Here is a 20,083-nt window from a genome sequence, read left to right as displayed (position 1 = left end):
TCTCAGTTAATGTTGGAGCTGAATTTTACCTCGCCGTGGAGGACATTCTGTAAATGTTGAGGTAGAAAATTTGTGTGTAAAACGTCAAAATAAACAATTGTTTTACGTGACGAGCCATTTAATCCAGAGATTTGTTAGAGATGTTATTTAACTATTTACCGACATTTAATTTGGGTGCTTTGGGGTAGACACGAAAGAAATATGTGGCATATTTATAGGCGTGGATTTGGAGAAAAAAATTTTTTCGAGGCATATTTATTGGAGTGGATTTTTTTTAAATTATTTTTATAGCATTTATATAGGCGTGGATTTTTGGAAAAAATATTGGAAGCCTATTTATAGGCTTGAATTAAAAAAAAAACAATTTTGAAGCGTATTTATAGGCTTCAATTAAAAAACCAGTAAGGAAAGTAGTAAAGTCAGACGGGGCCGACTATATGATACCCTTCACCACTTTGGTCATATTCAACAGATGAATCCTAACAGACGTCGCATTTTTAAAGAACCAGTAAAATGAAATTGGATCCATAAACATGTCATTCTGCAACCGATACATAATTTTTCATTAGGTCAGATATAGAAGCTATATCTAAATCTGCTCTGATTTTCACGAAACTTAACACACATCATTCTAGACCCAATTCATTACGCTGTGCCAAATTTCGTGCACATCGAAAGATATATAGGGACTTTAGTTGACCATTTACCTTAAATCGGACGAAAATATATATGGGAGCTATATCTAAATCTGCACCGATTTTCACGAAACTTAACACACTTCATTCTAGACCACATCACATCATTCTAGACCTACTTCATTACGCTGTGCCGAATTTCGTGCAAATCGAAAGATATTTAGGGACTTTGGTAAACGATTTAATTTAAATCGGACGAACATATATATAGGAGCTATATATAAATCTGCACCGATTTTCACGAAACTTAACACACATCATTCTAGACCTAATTCATTACGCTATGCCAAATTTCGTGTAAATCGAAAGGTTTTAAGGGACTTTGGTAAACGATTTACATTAAATCGGATGAAAATATATATGGGAGCTATATCTAAATCTGAACCGATTTTCAGGAAACTTGAAACACATCATTCTACACCTAATTCATTACGCTGTACAAAATTTCGTGCAAATCGAAAGATATTTAGGGACTTTGGTAAACGATTTAATTTAAATCGGACGAAAATATATATGGGAGCTATATCTAAATCTGCACCGATTTTATCGAAACTTAACACACATCATTCTAGAGCTAATTCATTACGCTGTGCCAAATTTCGTGCAAATTGAAAGGTATATAGGGAGTATAGTGCACCATTTACCTTAAATCGGACGAAAATATATATGGGAGCTGTATCTAAATCTGAACCGATTTTCACGAAACTTAACTCACATCATTCTACGCCTAATTCATTACGCTGTACCAAATTTCGTGCAAATCGGAAGATATTTAGGGACTTTGGTAAACGATTTACGATATCTAAATCTGAACCGATTTTCAGAAAACTTAACACACATCATTCTAGACCCAATTCATTACGCTGTGCCAAATTTCGTGCAAATCGAAAGATATATAGGGACTGTGGTACACAATTTACCTTAAATCGGACAAAAATGTATATGGGAGCTATATCCAAATCTGGACCGATTTTCAGGAAATTTAACACACATTATTATAGAACTAATTCATTACGCTGAGCCAAATTTCGTGCAAATCGAAAGATATTTAGGGACTTTGGTACACCATTTACCTTTAATCGGACAAAAATATATATGGGAGCTATATCCAAATCTGAACCGATTTTCAGGAAACTTGAAACACATCATTCTACACATAATTCATTACGTTGTGCCAAATTTCGTCCAAATCGAATGATATATAGGGACTTTGTTGCCACATTTACCTTAAATCGGACAAAAATATATATGGGAGCTATATCCAAATCTGAACCGATTTTCAGGAAATTTAACACACATTATTATAGAACTAATTCATTACGCTGTACCAAATTTCGTGGAAATCGAGAGATATATAGGGACTTTAGTGCACCATTTACCTTAAATCGGACGAAAATATATATGGGAGCTATATCCAAATCTGAGCCGATTTTCAGGAAGCTTGAAACACATCATTCTACACATAATTCCTTACGCTGTACCAAATTTCGTGCAAATCGAAAGATATTTAAAGACTTTGGTAAACGATTTACCTTAAATCGGACGAAAATATATATGGGGCTATATCTAAATCTGAACCGATTTTCAGGAAACTTGACACACATTATTCTAGACCTAATTCATTACGCTGCACCAAATTTCGTGCAAATCGAAAAATATATAGGGACTTTACCTTAAATCGGACGAAAATATATATGGGAGCTATATCCAAATCTGAACCGATTTTTAGGAAACTTGACACACATAATGCATATATCGACTCAGAAAGTGCATATTCACAAAAGGAACCATGTGTCTATCTCGTTTCCTTTTGCCTGTTACAAGCATATGCACAAAGACATACCACAGATTGTTGAAGGGTATAAAATGTATATGGGGACTACCCCTATAAAGGGGTGACTAGTAATAATTTTTGGTGGCGAGATTTGTTACCATATACGACTACAAAATACCAAATTTCAGCGAATTCGTTTGAAAAACGCGCTCAAGAACCTCAAAATATCGAAAATTGGGACTACCCTTATATGGGGGTTACCGGAAAAAATTATCCTATATTTATAATTTTTTGTGGAGAGATTTGCTACCCAATAATAACTTAAATTACCGAATTACCAAATAGACCGATAAATCCCATCCTCGAACTTAACCTGCCTGCAGACAAAAGGCAAAATTTTGGCGATCTATCTCAATTTGTTTAGACGCTAGAGTGATTACAACAGACAGACGGACGTGGCTATATCGTCATAGAATTTTACGCTGATCAAGAATATATATACTTTATAGGGTCGGAAGAGCCTATCAATAAGCGAGGATTTTTTCAAATTATTTTTGGAGTCCTATCAATAGGCGTGGATTTTTTAAATATTATTTTTTAAGGCCTATCAACAGGCGTGGATTTTTTTTTTGAGTTATGTTTGGAGGCCTATCAACCGGCGTGGATTTTTTTTTGAGTTATGTTTAGAGGCCTATCAATAGGCGAGGATTTTTTTTCAATATTTTTTAGGAGGCCTATCAATACCCGTTGATATTTTCAAATTATATTTGAGACCTTTAATTTAAAAAAATAAAATAAATAATTTTTTTTTTTAATTTTTATTACACAATTATTTATGTTAATTGTATAAAAAAAACGATTTAACAGACATTCATAATTCCTGAATTCCGTTTACCGATAACCCTTAACGCTTTGAGGGATCTCTATTTGCTGTGTTTATTTGCATTTACTGCACTCCTCTTCGCCATCACAAATATCACAGAGTTTCGATTCAACTTCATAAAACTCGGTTGCCTTCTTATTCGAATCGTAAAAATCGTAGACTTGGATGGCAGCAGGTTTTTGCATGGCAACAGCATGGACACGAATGCCCTCGTAGAGAATGCAAGTCTTTTGATTCTTATACAAATGATCGAAGTAGATCACCAGCAGCGAGTTGGAATTTTCCAATTCGACGTTCTGAAAATAAAAACGGGAGAAAATAAAATTATTAATGGGAACATTATTTTGAAAAAATATTTTTTTTTCAAAATCCAAAAAATTATTAAAAAAAAATCCACACCAAGGCCTCCAAAAAATTTTCTTTAAAAAATCCACGCCTATAAATACTCTTCGAAAAATCCTCGTCCTGTATAGTTCCCGCAAAAATATTTTGCAAAAAATTCTCGTTTTGTAGGTCTTTCAAAAAATATTTATATAGGTTTTTTTTCTTTCATAATACTTACACCAACTCTCTTCGCCTTCTTGATGGCGGGCAGACTGTCATCTTCCACCACATATCCCGAGGGGGTATTAATTTCCAACACCGCCATATTCGAAGCTTCACCCTCGCCCTTATATTCCACACAGACATTCATTAGGAGAGCGGTTTTTTGGCAGGCGTTTTGTTTCTCGGTGGTAATCTCAAAACTGGTCTGTTCCTTTTCCAGGGTATTATATTGATAGGCAATTTGGACCATGGCCGCGCCACTACCCTTGGCTGAGAACTCCGCGGATTTGGTTTTATCAGGCAACTGAAAAAAAGAGGAACAAAATCATAACGTTCTTGGATCGAATTTCATCCTGTTTGGACTTACCTCCACATTTTGATAGATAATAGCATTTTCCTTGGTGAGCTTGAGGGTTTCCTGTTTATCTTTGTCGGCACCCTTGGAGGCTATGTCCACGACCATTTTTGCCGGGTCATAGTCAGCTAATTTGGCGAATTTTATGAGAGCCTGTAGACCCACCACAGTGTTCTGGGTGGAGTCAAAACCACCATTGCTATTACGCTGGGAAATGATCCATCTAATTATGGGCAAAATTTCATCCATATTTGGTGAGGGTTGATTGAGCAGGGTTAGCAGGGCATAAGAGCTAATTTCCACATCAATGCTATTGACAAAAGGATTTAGTGGCCCATCCCAAGTGGACCACACTTTACGATCACCATCAGTTTTGACCAATGAATTCAATTTTGTCAACTTCTCAGGGGCCTTGGCGTGGTGGGCCCTATCCAGGGTATAGGTGGCAATTGCCAGGGCATGAAGGGATTCAGATTTTTCCGAATTCTCATTAATGAACTCCAAACCCTTTGTGATTTCTTGCGAATATTTCTCAGCATAGGACTTATTTTCCAGTAAGGTCAAGAGAACCGAACATGTGAGGTACACAAGATTGGCTTGATCCGCATTGAAGAAGTCATCATTTTTTTCGGTAAATGAACCATTTTTGGCTTGTTGGTCGACCAAGTATTCCAAGGAGTCTTCAATGATTTTTAGATCAACTTTTTTGTACTCCTGCAATAGGATTAGGGATCTGGCCACATAGGCTGTCAGCAAGGTAGAACCATAATCTCGTTTATCAGGTCCAAACGAGCTAAAGGAGCCATCAGTATGAAGATAGTTGAGCATCTTTTGGTAGCCAGTATTCATGAAGAAACGTAACTTCATTTGTATATAGCTGGTCAGGCGTTTGGTGTCCTAGGGAGGACGGAGAATGAGGATGATTAAAAAAGTGAACCTCATGTGGACAGGGCCGAACTTACATATAAATATTTCAAAATCAAATAACTAGACAGCAAGGTGGACATAGTCTGTTCCCCGTTACTCTTTTGTAGGCGTACCAAATTATCGAGATTATGGGCGACAGGACCCAAAATATCACCCACAACCCCGACCTCAACATGTAGCGAATCGGGTATAATCTCCGCAGGTATTTCCAATTCAAAGGACGATTTCATTTCCGCTCCCTTGTTGAGATTGACGAAGAAGGCCCGATTACCATATTTGGTAACGCCTTCGGGTACAACCTTCATCGATTTGTGGATGGCATCACCGGCCACAGGAGAAATGGCGGTGTACTTCAACATGACATTACCCAAAACTTTTGGGCGGATCATAAAGGCAACTCCGGCGGCACCCATAGCAGGTACTCGAACCATCTTCGTACGTGATTGATCGCCAATTACTTCGTTGGTGATTTCAGTAAATTCAAATTCATTGCCGCTATTATCCAAGGTGACCTCAACATCGAGGGTTTTGTCCAAATAATTGAAGACCAGGGCGGGGATATTGATGACCTCACCTGGAAAAATTTAAAAAAAAATATTTTTTTTATTTTCAAAAAATCCACGCATTACATAGAACCTCGAAAAAATAATTTTAAAAAATTAACGCCTTGTTGTGACCCTCCAAAAATTAATTTCAAAAAATCATTGAAAAAATATTTTTAAAATATCCCTTTGGTGCGACCACAAAAAATGAATCTTAAAAAATTCATGACGTGGTTGAGACATTCAAAAATATTTTTTTAAAAATTTATCCATTCTCACCTCTCTTAACGGAATATGGCAGCCGTATGGAAATGAAAAATGGTTTGAAGGTGGTAATCTTTGTTTCTTCGCCAGTCACTGCCAAACCTTTTTCACTGTTCATAGCAAAGCCGGTCAACACCCATGAGGTAATGGTATCGGGTATTTTCTTGGACCAGGTAAATTCTTCCTTGTCAGTGCTACAGGAAAAACAAAGAAATCAGTTTTTAAAAAATTTTCTCCAACAAAATATCATCCCACCACCACATACTTTTCAATATTATCAAATATCCAGGTCTCAGCAAAATCTTTGCGAACCTGTATGGGTTCAGGTTCATTCGAAGGTTTGGCGCTAGGGCCATCGTCTGAACTTTGCTGGCCATTTGGTGTATAATTTAGTGGTGAATTTAGGGGGCTATTTGACAAATCATCCGATGGTGTAGAATCCGTTTCAGCGGTCCGATCATAGATATAATCACCATTTGTCAGGGTAATACAACCGGATTTGGAACCAGGATAATAAGAAGAGGCAACCTCATTAGGGGTTTGTGTGACATATGAAGCCACAATATCGCGCAATTCATTGGCACGAATGTCATTGTTCGATCCCAATAGCAGGACACTTTGATCCACCGCCCTGAGGCCCACAAACGAGTTGGGGGCAGTTTTAATTTTCAAGGCGACTTCCTGGCCTGGTTTGACCTGGTCAGCAGCAGTGACGGTGATCTGGAAAGAAAGACAAAAACAAAAAATTATAAAAATAATTAAAAAAAAAAAAATCCGCGCCAAAGGCTATGCCCTCAGAAGTTAATTAAAAAAAATAGTGCCCGTTTGAAGACTTGGTGTTTCATTATAAAAGAGGTTATGCCTAATTAAGGGCCGATATAGCTCAAGTTCCAAGCTAATAATTTAGTTTTGAATCCCAATGTATCATTTAGTTAAAATCGGGAGAATATGTATATGGTAGATCTATCCAAATTTGAACTGATTTCAACAACAACTTCCATATGCTAGGTTATCAATCCCACGGCGGCGGGTTCTACGATACCGGATTGACCCGATTTATTTCGGCCAGCGGCTGCCAACCCAGTTATATATGTTTGTATTGTTTTTCTGTTTTGGGAGCAACATATCCCGGAATGCTTGCTCCGGATTCTTTTGGTCCGTGCCGGGATCGAACAAAACCCCGGACCGTGGTTCTGTTCGGTTTGCCAGAACATCATTCACCACAGGTCAGTGTCGGTGAGATGTAATGGGTGCAGGGAGTGGGTGCACTTCAGGAATTGTTCCGGGTTGGCCCGGTTACGAGATTACAGCGATAGGGATTACGTTGCCTCGTGCTGCGACAGCGCTATCCCCAGTGAGTCTTCGTCTACGTCGTCGTCTTCTTCGTCGGAGTACGGAACTCCACCGCAGTCTCCTGAACAGCAACCAAGTATGCAGCACTTAACACCTCACGTTGCTGTTCCCACCCCTGATAGTGCATCGTTTCTGCAATTTAATTGCAACGGTCTCCGAGGAAAAATAGATGAGATAGTGGATTTCATGAATCGGAAGAATATTTTGGTCGCGGCGGTGCAGGAAACCAAGCTCAATGAAAATTGTAGCCTACAGCGTTGTGATGGTTACAACGTTCTGAGGAAGGATCGCACCAGAAGTGGAGGTGGAGGCCTAGCATTCCTTATGCACCACTCTGTTCAATACAGGCCTATCTCGCTTGAGCTTGACTCTAGTGACCCATACATGGAATGTATGGGGGTAGCAGTTAAATGTGGTACTGCCGAGGTAGAGGTGCTTAACGTGTATATACCGCCGATTAACAGCTGTGAACCGCGTTATTTGCCCAATATTAGTTTTCTATTGGAGGGCAATAACCGCCTGGTGCTAGGGGACTTCAATGCCCACCATGAGTTGTGGCATTCCGTCCTAGGTAATGACCAGAGGGGATCAGTGCTGGCAGAGCAAATTGATAGCTCCACGTTTTGCACGGTAAATGAGGATGCCCCCACCAGAATAAGGGGAGAGTGTCACAGTTCGCCAGATATAACCATCGTGTCACCGGGTCTGATAAATGACGTCAGCTGGCAGCCCGTCATTTCTCTTGGATCAGACCATCTCCCCATAATCGTCTCCATCAGCAGACCGCCCGATTTCGTCATCTCTGAACGCCGCACTTTCCTTAACCATAGGAAAGCTAACTGGCAAGGTTTCAGAGAGTTCACCAACCAACGCTTCAGAGAACTTTCCATTCCTTCTGATGTACGGGTAGCAGAAAGGAAATTCCGAGGCATCATCACTGCTGCAGCTGCTAGATTTATACCTGCTGGTCGAATACCCGAGATGAGACCCAATTTCCCAGCAGAAGCAGTTGGTCTGGCAAACGAGCGTGATGAGCTCCGTCGATCTAACCCAGCAGATCCCAGGGTCAGGGATCTCACGTTGGAGGTCAGCAGATTAGTCGCGGAGCACAAGCGGAATAGATGGTTGGAGCACCTGAAGAGTTGCAACATTGGTACCGGAGTAAGTAAACTGTGGGCAACGGTTAAGTCGCTCTCGAACCCTGGTAAAAAGGATGATAGGACCTCAGTCACATTTAACGACGAAACTGTGACTGATCCGAAGAGATGCGCAAGTCATTTTAACCGACAGTTTGTCGAGCATCCCGAGAGCGACAGGGCGAAGAGAAGAGTACTTCGTCGTATAAGATCTCTTCCAGCCGAGGAGGTACCACCACAGTTTACGATGGGTGATGTTGCATATGTCATCCGTAACGCGAAGTCATCTAAAGCGTTGGGCCCAGATGGAATATCTATGTGTATGCTGAAGCAGCTGGACGAGCCAGGAGTCGAGTACTTGACCAACGTCCTCAACTTGTCGATAGCCACCCACGTCGTCCCCGAAGCCTGGACTATGGGCAGGGTGGTCCCGCTACTGAAGCCGGGCAAGGATGCCAGCAAAGGTGAATCGTACAGGCCGATTTCACTTTTGTCGCCAGTAGCGAAGACCCTTGAGGCTTTACTCCTCCCCAGCATTAGAGAAAGCTATCCAGTTGCGGATCATCAACATGGATTCCGTAAGCAACATAGTACAACAACAGCGTTGCACGCCATTTCCACGCATATAAGTAGAGGACTTAACCAGAACCGGCCGTGCGATAGAACAGTGTTGGTAGCGCTTGACCTATCAAAAGCCTTTGATACTGTCAGCCATGCCACGCTGTTTGAGGACATTGAGAACACTTCCCTCCGGCCGAGTTTGAAACGTTGGATAATCAACTATATGTGTGGACGCCAGTCGTACGTGGAGTTCCGGAACAAGAAGTCTAAACCCCGTAGAGTTAAACAGGGAGTTCCCCAAGGTGGAGTGATTTCTCCGGAACTGTTTAATCTCTACCTTTCCGGTATTCCACGCCCTCCGGACGGCATAGAAATCGTTACGTATGCAGATGATTGTACGATTATGGCGTCGGGTCCCATTGTTGATGACATATGTGTGAGGTTGAACGCATATCTCATCGATTTAGCAGCTTTCTTCAAAGCGAGGAATATGAAAATATCCGCCTCGAAGTCGTCAGCCACACTTTTCACCACATGGACTGCGGAGATGAGAATGCCGTTGAATGTGCAGGTCGAGGGGCATACAATTCCGACCACCAACTACCCCAAAATACTTGGGGTCACATTTGACAGCATGTTCAAATCGTCCGCGCATACCACAGCTATCTGCGATAAGCTGAAAAGTAGGAACAAGGTCCTCAAGTCGCTTGCCGGCAGCACTTGGGGCGCAGATAAGGAAACCTTGTTGACCTCTTACAAAGCGATAGGTCGGTCTGTGGCTAGCTATGCGGTTCCAGTGTGGTCTGCGAATTCCAGTGATACGCAATGGAGAAATATTCAGACCTGCCAGAATGCCGCCCTGAGGACAGCGACAGGGTGCCTCCTCATGACACCAGTGGACCATCTTCATGAGGAGACGAAGATCCTTCCCGTACGTCAGCATAGCAATATGCTTTCGTTGCAGTACCTGCTTGGGTGTTTCAGGGACGATCATCCCAACCATTACATGGTGGATAGGACTCCCCCGCCCAGGCGTGTCAGGAAGGATCTGCATGATCTAGAGAGAGAGGTCCAACGATACAAAAGGGAGCCTCTAGATCAAGTTGCCTATCGAGCGGGTCTGAATGGCATTCATACAGATGCAGTAGCCGCAGCGCTGAACGGTTACAAAGTGAATGCCGTCCTCGGAGCTCACCCCCCACCCATAGCAGCTGAAGAACGTCAGCTGCCCAGACAAACCAGAGTAGTTTTGGCTCAATTACGTTCTGGATGGTGCAGTCGGCTCAATTCGTATTGGGCGCGGATTGATGACCAGGTGCTAGATGTCTGCCCAGCAAGTGGTACAGGCCCTCATACCACACTGCACTTGTTCAATTGCCCAGCCAAACCTACTCACCTTACTCCGGAAGATTTGTGGCTACAGCCAGTGGAGGTAGCTGCATTCCTAAATCTGGAGACAGAACCGGAGGAAACATAACAGGAAACATTCAATACATATAAACTGCTACAACAACAACAACATATGCTAGGTTATATTAACTTTAGTACGTTGTACAAAATTTTGTGTCTATCGGCCTAATGTTGGGTCTTTGGTGTACCATTTAACTAAAATCGGACGAAACTATATATGGGAGCTATTGGAACCGATTTATACAAAACTTGGCAAACGTTAGGCAATATTAATTTCGGTACGTTGTGCAAAATTTGTAGCAAACGGCCTTTTGTGCACCTTTTACTTAAAATCGGACGAAACTCTATCTAGGAGCTATATGTAAACCTGAACCGATTTCAACAATACTTGTCACACATTATGTTATATTATCTTCCGTACGTTGTGCAAAATGATGTGCCAATCGGAACCACCTGGGGAATTCGGTGCAGAATTTATATCTAATTTCGTTGTGCCAAATTTTTGTGTCAATGTTGTATAAAATCGGACGACAATATATATGGGAGCTATATCTAAATCTGAACCGATTTTCAGGAAACTTAACACACATCAATTAAGAACTAATTCAGTACACTATGCCAAATTTCGTGCAAATCGAAAGATATATAGGGGCTTTGGTGTACCATTTACCTTAAATCGGACGTAAATATATATGTGAGCTATATCTAAATCTGAACCGATTTTCACGAAACTTAGCACACTTAATTCTAGACTTTATTCAGTACGCTATGTAAAATTTCGTGCAAATCGAAAGATATATAGGGACTTTGGTGTACCATATACCTTAAATCGGACGTAAATATATATGGAAGCTATATCTAAATCTGAACCGATTTTCAGGAAATTTAACACATATCGTTCTAGGCTTAATTCAGTACACTATGCCATATTTCGTGCAAATCGAAAGATATATAGGGACTTTGGTGTACCATTTACATTAAATCGGACGTAAATATATATGGGAGCTATATCTAAATCTGAACCGATTTTCAGGAAACTTAAAACACATCATTATAGACCTAATTCAGTACGCTATGCCAAATTTCGTGCAAATCGAAGGATATATAGGGACCTTGGGCCAAATACGTGACCTGTGCCAAATTTCATCTAATTAGGATCATAAATGCGACCTGTACCTTGTTTACAATTTAACATGGACAGACAGACGGACGAACATGCATCAAGAACCTCAAAATACCGAAAATTTGGGGGTACCCTTATATGGGAGATATGCCTAAACGTGTACCGATATATCCCATCTTCGAACTTGACCTGCCTGCAGACAAAAGACGACTCTATGCAAAATTTTGGCGATCTATCTCAATTCGTTTAGACGCTAGAGTGATTACAACAGACGGACGGACGGACATGCTTAGATCGTCATAGAATTTTACGCTGATCAAGAATATATATACTTTATAGGGTCGGAAATGATTGTTTCGATGCGTTACAAACGGAAAAACAAAACTAAGATACCCTCCATACTATGGTGGAGGGTATAAAAAATTAACGTCCCTTAAAACAGCCACGTCTATTGTTGGTCTCTTAAAAAATCCCCACCTATGTTGAGGTGTCCGAAGAATATTTTTTAAAAATCCAAACCTGTGTGGAGACCTCCAAAAAATATATATTTTGTTTTTAAATCTGCTGGACTCCTTACCTTATTTTCCAATTCATAATCAATGTAGTAGGTACCCTCCGCATAGTGATATTCACCCTGCTCATCAATATAATAAATATAAATCGAGAACTCGGGAGAATACACCAATTCCGGAGTGATGGTGATATTGTGCACCATGGGCTTCTGAGGTAAATCAATATGTACCGTCTTCACAATATTACCCCGGGCAATAACATTAAAATCCAAATAGGCCAGGGGTTTGCTGGAGTTTACTGTGAAATGTTCGGCCTGGAATAATTTGGGCCTAGAAATGAGGGAAAAATGTGTGTTATTTTTAGGTCTATTTACAGGGTCTTCATAACCTACATGTTATTGTCAGATTTACCCTCAATTTTAAACCATTCCTTGGGCAACTCCTCTGCTGGAGTATCCACTATTTTGGGTTCCTTGCCTGTCGATACCGAATAGGCACCACCGACTTTACGTTTTTCATCCCGATATTTGGCCTCAATGACATAGAAATGGAAGCAGTTCTCATATTCCTTCAGATCGCTTAGCTTCACCTTGAAGGTTGCAAAACCCATTTCATTCATAAAACCTTTGAAGCTGTAAGTGAGATTTTCCGAAATCGGTGGCATTAGGGTCGTTGTCACCTCCTCATCCTCCATGTACCCGGGCTGCCAATAATTATTTTGTAAAACCTCAGTGTATATCAATTCCACTGGGGTCTTTGTGTCCTTCAAATGCGAACCATCCACATAGGTCAACTGAATCATTACCTCCATTTCCTTATCCGGCTCAAAGAATATGCATTCATTTTCATCGACACGACAATGCATGGCATAGCGGTAGGGGTAGATCTGGGTACGGGTGGTGGTGTTGATTTTCACCCCTGTAAATTCCTCTTCCACGGTGGCCACAATACTGGCATAGGTGGAATATTCTTTGCTATGCAAATAGGCCTCCAGCTCCTTGACATTCAGATCAATCTTGGCCTTGCCTTGGATCATAGCTCCGGTGTGGATAATGCTGGGTGGTTGTTCTTGTTCATTTTCAGAATTTTCATTTGCGTAGACGGGATAGTCATGCAGGCTGAGGATAACGGTGGCTTTACCGTTCACGGGCTTGCCATATGTGTAGCTAAGGAAATAATTTATTAGTATCGAGTGTCATCCTCCCCCCTCCCGCAAAAATTACTTACCTGGCCCGAACAATAACCAGCATATCACCATCCCTAACGGACACCGACCACGGAGCCTCAATCTTGACCTCATATTTCGGCAGGATATATTTATTGACCTCAAAGAACACGGCATAATCCTCTTGGCCCCAGCTGGACACGACCACTTGCCAAATACCCATCACCGGAAATTCGGAAATTTTAAATTGTCCCGTATAGACCCCCTTGACCACTTTGAAATTCTTCACTTCCTCAATGCGATTTAGATTACCATCTGCTAACCAGATGAGGGTGTTCTTTTTCGGCACAGCTGGTTTCAAATCCTTATCCAAAAACAATACCCGATAATTGATGATGTCTCCAGGTTTATACTGACCCTTGTCGGTTTGTATCTGAACGTAGGTTTTAAATTTGGCAAACATCAATGCAGTGGAATTTTTAAAATTCTCCAGACAATTAATACCCTCAGCTGTTAGTTTGTATGTACCCTCAGCCAAGGTGGGTACTGCGAACTCGACTTCTTTTATTTCCGAACCTGTGACCTCAACAATTTTACTTTCTTTAAAGGAGCGGCCTGTAATGCCCACCTTTATTTGGCATGCAGAGTCCACGTGATGTACGGCCACAGCTGCCGTGTATTTGTCATTGGAGTGTATGGTACCGGGAGCGATAACGGTATATTTGCTATAAGAAAAGTGAAGAAGAAGAAGAAATACAGATTAGAAATCTGAGGTTGCTTGTTGAAAATAAAATGATCGTAGGAGGCAAATGTTAAAATATTAAAAAAAAATAAAAAAGGTTGCGTTATAAGTGACGGACTGATCATCAACGCCCAGACGAGGTTCGCGAGTACAGCTTGAAATAAATGCGGAGTAAGATCTGAGATTTTCTTAAAGAGTTTGTAACGCCGCGAAATATTGGCCATAGATTTACTCCTGAAGGACATATACTCTAGATGGTAATAGTATATCCTAGAGGATTGGTTGACCTTTAAATTTGATATCAATTATATTGTCTTATGTACTCGGATGTGGGAGTTACACTTAAATATTTAAAGGTGCTCACGTATTCAGATATTATTTAGTAACCCATTATCACACGAGAGGGCGGAAAAAAAGCGCTGATCGCTTTGAAATTTTCGATGAAATTCCAGATATGGTCAAGGACAACGCCTATAATTTTCGGTGATGATCAGATAAAAATTTTGGGATAAATTGGACCGAAAACTTAATTTGTTTGTTTGTTTTTCGAGTCGATCTATAGGCCACACTTCTAAAACGAATATCATACACAAGCCAAGGTGAAGGGAATCTGGACAAGTAATTAGATGGGCTGTACTGAATATTAGTAATATTTGTTGACCTCTAGTCGGTTGAAATGATATAGGACCACAGAAAGTTAGATTTGCGTGGAAGTTGTGTAGGGTATCATATGGACGGCACCGTCCGGCTATACTGCTCCGCTCACTGTTTTTTTATACACTTCACCACACTGACCACAGGGTATTATGTCTTTGTACATTTGTTTGTAACAGGCAAAAGGAAACGAGATAGACACATGGTTCCTTTTGAGAATATGCATAGAATCACTTTTTATGTCGATTTATGTATGTCCTTCCGTCCGTCCGTCTGTCTGTCCATGTTAAATTGTAAACAAAGTACAGGTCGCATTTATGATCCGAATTGAATGAAATTTGGCACAGCTCATTTGTTTGGTCCAAGGATAAACCCTATTGAAATTGGGAAAAATCGGTTCAGATTTAAATATAGCTCCCATATATAGTTTCGTCCGATTTAAGGTAAATGGTGCACCAAAGACCCTATATATCATTCGATTTGCACGAAATTTGGCATAGAGTACTGAATTAGGTGCAGAACTGTGTGTGCCAAGTTTCGAGAAAATCGGTTCAGATTTAGATATAGCTCCCATGTATAGGTTCGTTCGATTTAAGGTAAATGGTGCACCAAAGTCACTATATATCATTCGATTTGCACGAAATTTGGCATAGAGTACTGAATTAGGTCCAGAATGATGTGTGCCAAGTTTGGAGATAATCGGTTCAGATTTAGATATAGCTCCCATATATAGTTCCGTCTGATTTAAGGTAAATGGTCCACCAAAGTCCCTATATATCATTCGATTTGCACGAAATTTGGCACAGCGTACTGAATTAAGCCCAGAACGACGTGTGTTAAATTTCTTGACAATCGGTTCAGATCTAGATATAGCTCCCATATATAGTTTCGTCCGATTTAAGGTAAATTGTGTACCAAAGTCCCTATATATCATTCGATTTGTACGAAATTTGGCACAGAATACTGAATTAGGTCCAGAATGATGTGTGCCAAGTTTGGAGAAAATCGGTTCAGATTTAGATATAGCTCCCATATATAGTTTCGTCCGATTTAAGGTAAATGATGCACCAAAGTCCCTATATATCATTCGATTTGCACGAAATTTGGCATAGAGTACTGAATTAGGTCCAGAATGATGTGTGCCAAGTTTGTAGATAATCGGTTCAGATTTAGATATAGCTCCCATATATAGTTCCGTCTGATTTAAGGTAAATGGTCCACCAAAGTCCCTATATATCATTCGATTTGCACGAAATTTGGCACAGCGTACTGAATTAAGCCCAGAACGACGTGTGTTAAATTTCCAGAAAATCGGTTCCGATTTAGATATAGCTTCCATATATAGTTTCGTCTGATTTAAGGTAAATGGTCCACCAAAGTCCCTATATATCATTCGATTTGCACGAAATTTGGCACAGCGTACTGAATTAAGCCCAGAACGACGTGTGTTAAATTTCTTGACAATCGGTTCAGATTTAGATATAGCTCCCATATATAGTTTCGTCCGATTTAAGGTAAATTGTGTACCAAAGTCCCTATATATCTTTCGATTTGCACGAAATTTGGCACAGAATACTGAATTAGGTCCAGAATGATGTGTGCCAAGTTTGGAGAAAATCGGTTCAGATCTAGATATAGCTCCCATATATATTTCCGTCCGATTTAAGGTAAATGGAGCTCAGAGTCCCTATATATCTTTAAATTTGCACGAAATTTGGCATAGAGTACTGAATTAGGTCCAGAATGATGTGTGCCAAGTTTGGAGATAATCGGTTCAGATCTAGATATAGCTCCCATATATAGTTTCGTCCGATTTAAGGTAAATGATGCACCAAAGTCCCTATATATCATTCGATTTGCACGAAATTTGGCATAGAGTACTGAATTAGGTCCAGAATGATGTGTGCCAAGTTTGGAGATAATCGGTTCAGATTTAGATATAGCTCCCATATATAGTTCCGTCTGATTTAAGGTAAATGGTCCACCAAAGTCCCTATATATCATTCGATTTGCACGAAATTTGGCACAGCGTACTGAATTAAGCCCAGAACGACGTGTGTTAAATTTCCTGAAAATCGGTTCAGATTTAGATATAGCTCCCATATATAGTTTCGTCCGATTTAAGGTAAATTGTGTACCAAAGTCCCTATTTGGCATAGAGTACTGAATTAGGTCCAGAATGATGTGTGCCAAGTTTCGAGAAAATCGGTTCAGATTTAGATATAGCTCCCATATATAGTTTTTTTTTCGATTCTATGTAAATGGTGCACCAAAGTTCCTATATACCTTTCGATTTGCATGAAATTTGGCACGGCGTACTAAATTAAGTCTAGAACGATGTGTGCAAAGTTTCGTGAAAATCGGTTCAGATTTACATATAGCTCCCATATATAGCTTCGCCCGATTTTAGGTAAATAGTCCAATAAAGACCCTGGAAATGTTTTGATTTGCACGAATTTTGGTATAGGGTACTGAATTAAGTCTAGAATGATGTTGCTAAGCTTCGTGAAAAGATCCATAGCTAGGCCGATTGACACAACGTACTGAAGTTATATAAATTAGTCTCTGGCAAGTTTCCCTGAAATCGGTACAGATATAGAAATACAACAAAAACGCGTCGTCTGTTAGGATACATATGTAGAATATACCCAAAGTGGTGAAGGGTATCATATAGTCGGCCCAGTCCGACTTTACTACTTTCCTTACTGTTTTTTTTTTTTTTTTGTAATTTGAATTTAGCCTTGCCTTGTTTTTCGAGTCAAACAACACAACCTTCGAGTCAAACATCATAACACAACCTACGGTGATGGGAATCTGGACAATTAATTTGAAGGGCTGTACTGAATATGAGTGATATTCGGAAAATATGTCCTTGGAAGGAAGAGGTGCTGTTGACAACTAATCGGGCTGGAGGGAGCAAATATCACAAACATTTCTCAAGTTCGAAATAAACATCCGCAGAAAGTTAGAGTTCCGTGGTAGTTGTCCGACTATACTGCTCCGCTCACTGGTTTCATAATCATTACGATAGTAAATATGTTAATTAATAGGCAAAACAAACTAATAAAATTGAAAATAGATTACAAAACAAAGCTCCAAATTAATAAAATTAAAAACGAAAGCAAAAAAACAAAAAAAAAAAAACATTTTGGGTACATCACAAGTTCGTTGGCTATAACAGCTGTAAATCCGCTAAACCGCAACAAAGTTGCTAACGACTCAAAAACCAGTTATTAGCCAGTGATTTAATCACATAATGACAACTATAAAAAAATTATCTACAAAAATCCACGCCTAAAAATTATTTTAAATTTTAATTTATTTTAAATAGCAACGCCACTTATAAGGCCTCGAAAAAATTGTTTTAAAAAATCCACGATTAACAAGGCTTCGAAAAAATATTTTTCGAATATCTAAGCCGATATAAAGCCGAAATATTTGTAAACCCGTGAGCGGAGCAGTATAGTCAGACGGAGCCGACCATATGATACCCTACACAATTTCCATGAAAATCTAATTTTCTGCGATTCCATATTCAGAGCTTGGGCAATATTTGGCGATATTTGCACCCTTTTGACCGACTAGAGGTCAACAGCACCTCTTCATTACACTGATGTATTTTCCGAATATTACCAATATTCAGTACAGCCCTATTCTAATTACTTGTCCAGATTCCCTTCGCCGTGGGTTATGTTGTGATGTTCGGCTTTCAATTGTGGCCTATAGATAGACTCGAAAAAAAAACATAAACAATTAAGTCTTCAGTTCACCTCATCCCTCATCAAACCAGGCATGCTTATTCATTGGATCGATATGCTTCTCCATATAAAAATTCGAGATGTTTGGGCCATAATTGCGGCCTCTGGAGCGACCAGAAAATCAGACAAAAATAAAATTTTTGGTGCACTTCATCCCCTAAATATTAACCGATTTATACAAAAAAAAAAAAAAAAAAAAAAAAAAAACAATAGGGGTCTTCATTGGCCAGAACCCATTCTACATGCAAAATTTCGTGAAGATTGGTCCATAACTGTGGTCTGTATCGTGTTTACAAATTATATTGGACAGACGAACGGACGGACACATATGTCAAAATCGACTCAGCTAGTCGATATATGTCAATTATATACTTAATGGTGGGTCTAGAACCAATATTTCGCGGCGTTACAAACTCTTGGGGCTGCACAAAGCTATAATACCCTGACAACATAGCTGTGTAGGGTATAAAAATCCACTCCTCTTATAAGGCCTCGAAAAAATTGTTTTAAAAAATCCACGATCACTTCCACACTGATTACAGCCACATTAAATACAATTGCAACTTACCCTCCTACTCCAGCCCGACAGCATGCAAATATTTGCATTAGGGCCAACGCCAAAAAGCCCAACGTCGAACAACAACGTTGACGAGTCATGGCTGCGACAATATTCGTAATTTCTTAAAAAAAATAATCCGGCACGAAAAAAAATTTAAATCGAAAAAATCTCCCAAGGTGGGAGCGGAACTCAAGTTGATGTTGTCGCTTTGAAAGCCACACGCAGACTCAATAGAATTCGGCTGTGTAGGGTTATAATGTTATCGGAATGGCATGGATAATGAGTGAGTGATTGAGTGACGGTGAGACCGGCATGCTCTAGCTGACACAATGTTTTGAACTTTGGTTAGATGGGATCGGAACTTCTTTTCTCTCTCTCTTTTATTTTTGGTGCCATTAAGTCGGTTTTAAGAATGATTTTGGTGTTGCCGTTTTAGGCGCGGATTTTTAGATGATTTTTGCCATTTTAATTTTGAGTATTAAAACAAAATATAGGTTTAGAGGTACCCAAACCAGGCGTGGATTTTTTAAAAATATTTTTCGAGGTATTCAGAATTATTTTTAGGGCATCTCTGTAGGCGTGGATTTTTAAAACAATATTTTTGGGGCATATCTATAGGCGTGGATTTTTAAAACAATATTTTTGGGGCATATCTATAGGCGTGGATTTTTAAAACAATATTTTTGTGGGACATATCTATAGGCGTGGATTTTTAAAACAATAATTTTGTGGGGCATATCTATAGGCGTGGATTTTTAAAACAATATTTTTGGGGCATATCTGTAGGCGTGGATTTTTAAAACAATATTTTTGGGGCATATCTATAGGCGTGGATTTTTAAAACAATATTTTTGTGGGGCATATCTATAGGCGTGGATTTTTAAAACAATATTTTTGTGGGGCATATCTATAGGCGTGGATTTTTAAAACAATATTTTTGTGGGGCATATCTATAGGCGTGGATTTTTAAAACAATATTTTTGGGGCATATCTATAGGCGTGGATTTTTAAAACAATATTTTTGGGGCATATCTATAGGCGTGGCAGTCGTGGTAGCAACAAAAAGCATATCAACAATGTGAACATCTAATGTAGGCAAGGTATTGTGTTGCCACAGGTATACT

The 20,083-nt window shown here is 39.7% G+C and overlaps 1 protein-coding gene across 1 annotated transcript; it reads right to left on the bottom strand.

Annotated features, from left to right (window-relative positions):
* Positions 1–3,405: 3,405 nt before the first annotated feature.
* Positions 3,406–19,057, bottom strand: LOC133323706 (thioester-containing protein 1 allele S1-like). Its single transcript, XM_061532624.1, has 10 exons — positions 18,969–19,057; positions 13,309–13,971; positions 12,474–13,247; positions 12,147–12,411; positions 6,252–6,706; positions 6,002–6,180; positions 5,216–5,754; positions 4,266–5,150; positions 3,915–4,202; positions 3,406–3,648 (listed from the first exon to the last, which is right to left on the bottom strand). Exons 1-10 carry the CDS (start codon positions 19,055–19,057, stop codon positions 3,406–3,408), a joined length of 4,380 nt encoding a protein of 1,459 aa, XP_061388608.1.
* Between the last annotated feature and the right edge of the window lie 1,026 nt (positions 19,058–20,083).

This window comes from Musca vetustissima, unplaced genomic scaffold, assembly GCF_032173495.1.
Source record: "Musca vetustissima isolate MV318-11 ecotype Yass unplaced genomic scaffold, APGP_CSIRO_Mvet_v1 utg74863, whole genome shotgun sequence".
NCBI lineage: Eukaryota > Metazoa > Arthropoda > Insecta > Diptera > Muscidae > Musca > Musca vetustissima.
This window is presented reverse-complemented; position numbering and strand designations above follow the sequence as displayed.

Coding starts and splice junctions, on each gene's coding strand:
- LOC133323706 (XM_061532624.1), bottom strand. CDS start 19,057: ATGACTCGTCAACGTTGTTGTTCGACGTTGGGCTTTTTGGCGTTGGCC. Junction 13,248..13,308: donor CTGGTTATTGTTCGGGCCAG/GTAAGTAATTTT, acceptor TTATTTCCTTAG/CTACACATATGGCAAGCCCG. Junction 6,181..6,251: donor ATATTTGATAATATTGAAAA/GTATGTGGTGGT, acceptor TTTTTCCTGTAG/CACTGACAAGGAAGAATTTA.